The sequence below is a fragment of the Mesoplodon densirostris genome, chromosome 1 (assembly GCF_025265405.1).
Source record: "Mesoplodon densirostris isolate mMesDen1 chromosome 1, mMesDen1 primary haplotype, whole genome shotgun sequence".
Taxonomy (NCBI): Eukaryota; Metazoa; Chordata; class Mammalia; order Artiodactyla; family Ziphiidae; genus Mesoplodon; species Mesoplodon densirostris.
Genome location: NC_082661.1, coordinates 106,730,295 through 106,737,076, shown reverse-complemented (window position 1 = coordinate 106,737,076; position 6,782 = coordinate 106,730,295). Strand labels below are relative to the sequence as shown.

The following is a 6,782-nucleotide window of genomic DNA, read 5'->3' as shown; positions in this document are numbered from 1 at the left end:
GCCCCAGTGGGCTGCCTCTCAGACCCTCAGGGCCTGCTCCAGAGGAGGGGCCTGCAGTACATGCTCACTGGACCCTTGGACACTGGCCAGAGCACTGTCCTTGTCTTGGTCCCTTGCTCACTGAGGGCAGGGGGGAACGCTTGGAGGGTGGAGGTGAGGCCCTGGCAAGGGCGCAGTGGGTGCCAGACAGGCCCCGGTAGCCCCTCTGAACTGGGCAGGTTCCAGCCTGCAGGGCATCAGGGGACCCTGGACACAGGCGGGCAGAGAGCTGGCCAGAGACTGGTCTCTGAAACTCTGAGCCCTGGAGCCATTCCTCATTCTGCGTGTCCACCCTATTCCTGGGCGCTGCTGGAGCAGGCAGAGGACACCAGCCCCGACGGGAGCCTCTGACACAAGGGCGCTTTCCCCTCAGGGAGCCCCCCCACCAACCACGGCCTCCACCCCAGCCCCATACCAGAGGCCCAACCCCCACATCCGCCCCCACCCCGGCATCCGGGCCCCCGCATCCCGGCCCCCGCATCTGCCCCCTGCATGCGCCCCCCCGCATCCTTCCCCCGGCCTCCTGCCCCCGGCATCCCGGCCCCCGCATCCGCCACCCCCTCAACTGCCCCCCAGCATCCGGCCCCCACATCTGCCCCGCTCCGCATCCGCCCCCCCGCATCCCGCCCGCCCCCCCCCCCCCCCCCCGCGTCCCGGCATCCGGGCCACCGCATCGCGGACCCCGCATCCAGACGCCAGCATCCGGCCCCCCGCATCCCGGTGCCAGTGAAGTATGAACCCTCGGTGGCCCGCAGCGACATGCTGGCCACCACCAGGGGTCGCTGCCGGCCATGGGCTGCAGCACAGGGATGGGAACCTGATGACAGTCCCACTGAGGAGCCCCCCCCTCCGTGGGCCCCCACGGGCACACAGCGCATTTGTCCTCAGCACTTTCAGAGTGACAAAAGGCCAGGCAGGAGCCCAGGCTCCAGGCCCCCCACGGACCCCTGTGCTCCAGCCCCACCATCTCCCCTGTCCCTGTGGCACCTCCTGTCCAGCCTCCTGGGAACCCTCTGGGACCCCCCTGGGACCCCCAACTGCCCCCATTCTCAGTACAACTGCCAGAGGGTCATTTTCTAACCAGAGTCACACGCGGTCCTCGTGTGCTCAAGAGCCTGTCGTGGCTCCCGGCTCCCAGCGGCAGGGCCAAGCCCCGGATGGGCCAGCAGGACCTGGCCCCAGGGCCGTCACCTCTCTGCCTAAAAGCCACTACTTGGAGGAGCATCCCTGACACCCCCGACCCAGCCAGGCGTGGCTGGGGCACTGGCTCAGGGGGCCTCCACCAGCCCCGCCCAGGCCAGCCCCAGGACGGGGCCCTCCGGAAAGGAGGCTGGAGGCCCTCGAGGCCTAAGCGTACGTGCTCTTATGTAGAGGCCACCCCTCCGCCTCCTGCAGGCAGGCCCGCTGCCCGTGATGACCGGCTCCTCTGCTCAGGGGTCTGTGATTCCTCATCATGCTGAGCCCCCTCCCCAGAGTGATTCGGGCTCCTGCTCTCCGTGTGCCGCCCCCAAACCCTGGAGCCCCTTCCCCACTCCCACCCCATGCCACGCCTCCCTGCACGGGAACCTCCATTTCACACCCTGCCTCAGCACAGGGGCCCCCACCCCGCTCCCAGATAGGCACCCCCATCTCACTTCCACCCCAGACAGAAGTGGGGCGCACTCCCACCCGGGAGGAATTGAGAAGCTGAGAAGCCATCACAGCCTGCGGAGGCCGTTTCACAGATAAGGACGCTGAGGTCACAGGGACCAGTGGCCAGCGGCAGGATGCGGGTGTGGGCAGTGCCTCTTCTGCCTGGGGGGAGCCACAGGGACCGGGTGGGCAAGGGGCAGGACGGGGCCTGCAGCTCCTGGGCCCACCCGCCACCCCGCCGCAGCTCCCCGGCGTCCTTACGTCCCTCGGGTGTGCCTGGCCCAGAGGGCAGGGTGGCCACACGGCTGCAGGGATGCACTGCTGTTTGGGGGGTCAGGGCTGCTCTGACAGGGCCTGGAGGGGCAATCTCTGCACCCAGCTCAGCCTGCCTGGCCTCTCTGGCCACTCCAAGGGCCGCCCAGGGCCCCGTCCCCAGCTGGGGCCTCTGAGCCAGGCCAGGCGTCTGCCCAGAGAAGGCCACGAGGGGCGGCTGGCCACGCTGAGGACACGGGCCGCCAGGCAGCGTCCTGGGCCAGGAGCCTCGTCCTGGACAAAGGGGCCTTGTGTGGCTGAATGGGTGTTTATCCTGGAGCCCGAGTCAACTTAGGGCTGCGAGGCCGGGTGGGGGCCCTGGCACTGGGCTCCCGAGGGTAAACATGACCCGAGCCGGGCACGCAGCCGCGGCCTGGGCTTCCGCACCCCTGCGCCCTGCACATCGTCGCCGCGGGCCAAGGGGCCTCCTGCCAGGGCGGGGACGGCGGAAACGGAGCTGTCCTGGGGCCGCGGCCCAGGCCTCCTTGCTGAGCGGGAGGGAAGAATTATCAGACACAGGGTCAGCAAGTCCTCCCCGCGGTGTGGTGGGGACCTGGAACCCCACTGTTAAGGAACAGATGTTTGTATCCCCCCAAAAGTCACGTGTGGAAGCCCTAACCCCAAGACGATGGAATCAGGAGGTGGAGGAAGATTAGGGCTGGTCCCCGTGATGGGGCCAGTGTCCTTACATGAAAAGGAAGAGACCAGACCTCTCTGCCCTCACTGTGAGGGCACAGCGAGAAGGCGGCCGTCTGCAGGCCAGGAAGCAGGGCCTCGCCCTGAAGCAAACTGGCTGCCACCCTGATCTTGAACCTTCAGCCTCCAGGACTATGAGGAAATAAATGTCTGTTGTTTCAGGCCCCCAGCGTGTGGTATTTTGTTGTGGCGGCAGAGCAGACTAAGATCCCCGCCACCACTGGGGCCACCTAGCCCAAGGCCCCCCCCTGCCCGCCTGTCCTTACCACGAGCTGGCGCCTCACCTCATGGAGAAGCCCAGGTCTGCGGGGCATCACCGCCCACCCCTACCCCCTGAGAGGGTCCACCTGGGGCCACCCTGGTTGGTCTTGGCCCCCCACTGCCCACCGTTCCCACCGCGAGCTGGCGCCCCACCTCATGGAGAAGCCCAGGTCTGCGGGGCATCACTGCCCACCCCTACCCCCTGAGAGGGTCCACCTGGGGCCACCCCGGTTGGTCTCGGCCCTTTCAGTGGGCTTCGCCTGGGCCATCTGTGGCCAGGGGCTGCCGGCCACGTGGCTGAGTCCCCGGCGGGGATGGGAGCGTGGGGGACTGGCCAGAGCAGGCTGACCACCGGCCTGCCCCCCGAGCCCCACCCTCCGTGTCCCCGCCTTCCAGTCCCCCAGGCTCTCTCCAGCCACGGGCTCCCCTAAAGTCAGGTGATGCCTCCACTCAGTGACCCCCAGCCAAGGCTGAACCCCCAAACTCCCCTCAGCCCTTCCTAGTCCTAGCGAATAGGGCTGCGGCACAGCCAGGCAGGGGCGCAGAAGGTCTTCCTCAGGCCAGCCACCCCGCTCTCTGGGAAGGACCCACTGGTGGCATCTGTGCCCGTGTGTGCCTGTGTGACCTGGGCATGCAAACCCAGCACCCCCCCACTGGCCCCTTGGGCCACCCTGGGTGTGCCGGGCTCATCCTATGGGGGGTCCCAGAGGGGATGGCCCAGCAGAGCTGGAGCCACTCGGGAGGCAGAGCATGCTGGGGAGCAGCCAGGCCGCAGGGGCTGCACGAGGCCAGACCAGGGGTGCCCTGACCCAGCTGAGGCTCTCCGGGGCTGCGCTCTGCCGTGTCCGCGAGATGGATGGCACACCTGCGAGGCTGGGCGTGTGGGGACAGGCATTCACTTCCCGGCCCTGGCTCCCGGCCCCAGATCCCAGGCCCCCTGTGCTCCCCTGGCCCGGCTCTACTGACCCCCAGGTGCCACGACGCCCCCAAACCCCGACCCAGGCTGTCGTGGCCGCCTGGGAGCCGTTGAGCACAGGCGGCCTGCAGGGGGCGCTGTAGGGCCGGCCTGAGACTCCGGACTAGCACTGACCACGTGGTCAGCTCCGTCCAGCCTGGCCCCCTGCGCCCGGGTCTCCCGGAGCCTCACCGTGGGGAGTCGAGGGGCCGCCTCCTTATTGCCCTGCCCAGCTTTTTGGGGTGCCGGTCCTCCCCTCCCCCCCTCCCCTCTGTCCTTCAGACCCGTGTGCCTGGCCCAGCACCCAAGTTTGTGGAGGGCAGGCCCAGCCACTACAGAGGGGCCAGCGGGCAGGGCCCCAGCCCAGGGCAGGTGGGGGGCTGGCCAGCCCAGGCAGCATCACCGCTGGGGGTCTGGGCAAGCCCGGGTGGGGCTGTGAAAACATCTATGGCAGGACCCGCCCCCGCTGCCTTCCTCCCCAGCCCAGTCCCTGTCTGGTGATTTTCTGGGCTACCCCACGGTGGGGTGGACACCGCACCCACCAGCCAGGCACACGGAGTGCTAGACTCATGGCCCTCACTTGCCTCACACTCCAGGAGTGGGCCAGACTCCACGGAGAAACTGCCCTCACTCCAGACCTGGTGGTGGGCACCAGCTACACAGTACTCGGGTGTTTGTAGAGAGAATGAGTGGATGGACAGGCACCCAGAGCCTCCCTCAGCTTCCCTGGATCCAGGGCAGGAGCTAAGGGGAGTGTCAGGGCTCCTGCCCACAGTGGACGAGATGACATGACGTGTGCATGAGGAGTGGAGGGGTGAAGGAGTGAATAAATGAGCAAGTGAGCAGGGAGGCTGTGCCTGGCGTGGTGTCAGCCAGGTCCCCACAGGTGGTGTCCTCTGAGCACACCGTTGTGCCAGAGGACTGTCCCTCTCCTGTCCCCCTTTCGTGCCCTGGGTCCCCTCTGTCCACCCCTGGTGTCCACTCCTGAGTGGGGGTTGGGGCGCTGACCAGGCCCACCTGGCTCAGGGTGGAGATGGGGGCCGGGGGACTGTGTGGAGGAGCACCCCCAAGTATTCTGATGGGGGCGTGAGCATGAGACCCAGAACCCGGGTTGGACCTGGCAGGAAGCGCCCCTGTGTGGGGCAGGGGGCTGCCTTGGGTGTCTGTGGGTGGGCCGCTGGGACACCGCCTGGCCTGCTGTCGGCCGGCCCACTCTTCGTCTGGACCGGGCCTGCCTGAGGGCGTATTCTGGCAGGAGCCGCTGCGTGGGCAGAGTCCAGGGAGGGGTCTGAGGCAGGGAGGGTGAGGGTCCTGCAGAGCGCAGGGGTCACAGCGAGCCTGAGGCATCCCACAAGATGGCGCCCTTTCCTGGAGGGGTGAAGGCCAGGCGAGGACAGTGCCCCTAGCTGGGCTGCAGTGTCTTGGCCTCCCGGCTGTGATACAGCAGCAAAGGGGCCCCCCGGGGCTCCCACCAGGGCGCCTCGTGACCTGCCCAGAGCGAGGCCAAGGCCATGCCCGCCCCCTCCCAGGGCCCAGGGGCAGAGGTGGGGCAGGAGCCGTCAGCTCCGGGGAGACCCCCATCCAGACCCCTACCAGCCACCAAGCCCGTCGTCGCGAAGAGTCAGTGAGGGGTGGGACCCTGAGACTCAAAGGCTGCTTCACACTCTTGGCCATTCGTTCCTTTATTCACATGACAAACATGTGCTGAGCACCTTCTCTGTTCCAAGCACTCTTCCAGGCCCTGGGGGTCAGCAGGGGACAGACCGGTCCAGTCCCCGCCCTGGTGGAGCCGACTTTCTGGCTGGGCTGGGGTGGGGGGAGCAGAGTGAAGGAACAGACGAGCAGATAGGGAATGTGTTGGGGGAGGGGGTGACAGTGCCACGGCGGGGGGACAGAGTAGGGGGAAGGGGAGTAGCTGCATCGTGGCGGGAGGGGTTTCCAGGCACCCCCACAGCCAGTGAGGTCCAGCCGCTTCTTCACAGTGGCCCCCGCCCGTCCCTACACACCTCTGTCAGGCTTCCCGGCCTGGGATGCTTGCTCTCCACACAGGCCAGTGGGCAGAGGGCCCCTGGTGTGTCCAAGGCCAGAGCAGCAGGCAGCACAGGAGAGGGACCAGGGTGGGCTTACCTCCACCCGGGGCAGGGGGGCTGACCAGACTCAACCGCAGGGCGCAGGCCATCCCCACCCCAGCTGGCCCAGCATCTCCTGTGCCCTGGAGGGCGGTTGGACTGGCATGGCACTGCCCCTCACCCTCTCCACGCTGCACGGAGGTCACGGGCCAACGACCTGCCGGCTCCTTGGGCCTGGAAGGCGGCCTCACACCAGGGTCCAGCCCACTCCCTGCAGCCACCAACGACCCCGCAGCACAAGGCCCGGGAGGCCGGCTTAGGGGTTCCCTTCACTGCCCATGAGCAGAAGGCGAGGAGTGCGAAGGCTCACTCCAGGGCGGCAGGCTCGGCATCCAGGCCCGGCCACCCCGCGCTGCCTAAGAGGCCCAGGCCGGCCACTCAACCCTCCGCTCGGTGGGTGCCCCGCTGTGGACCGGCCCAGTGTCCGGGGGCTTCCCAGAGGGGCGGGCGTGCCAGGCAGGGACCTGTCTCCTAAAGGAGGTATCTGAAGCCCCGCCTGCCCACCGCCAAGAGGGTGGCGGTGTCCCCTGGGGAGGCCGCGCCCAGCCCAAGGGCTGCCGGGCCAGGCGGGTGCGGCTGGGTGTGCACCCGCCCCGACGTGCCCACTGCGCCAGGTGCTGGCTCGACTGCCGGGAGAGTGATCTCATCCCCCCCACAGGGGACGAGACTTGCCCGAGGTCGCGTGGCCATGTCCCCACCCTGCCTCATCACCCGCCTTCCTCCACTTCCTGAGGGGTCCCAAGCCCACATGTCCTCAC

General features: G+C 68.2%; 1 protein-coding gene across 1 annotated transcript; it reads left to right on the top strand.

Annotated features, from left to right (window-relative positions):
* Positions 1 to 531: 531 nt before the first annotated feature.
* Positions 532 to 1,119, top strand: LOC132488435 (basic proline-rich protein-like). Its single transcript, XM_060096602.1, has one exon. The coding sequence runs from the start codon at positions 532 to 534 to the stop codon at positions 1,117 to 1,119; it is 588 nt and encodes a 195-aa protein (XP_059952585.1).
* The last annotated feature ends 5,663 nt before the right edge of the window (positions 1,120 to 6,782 follow it).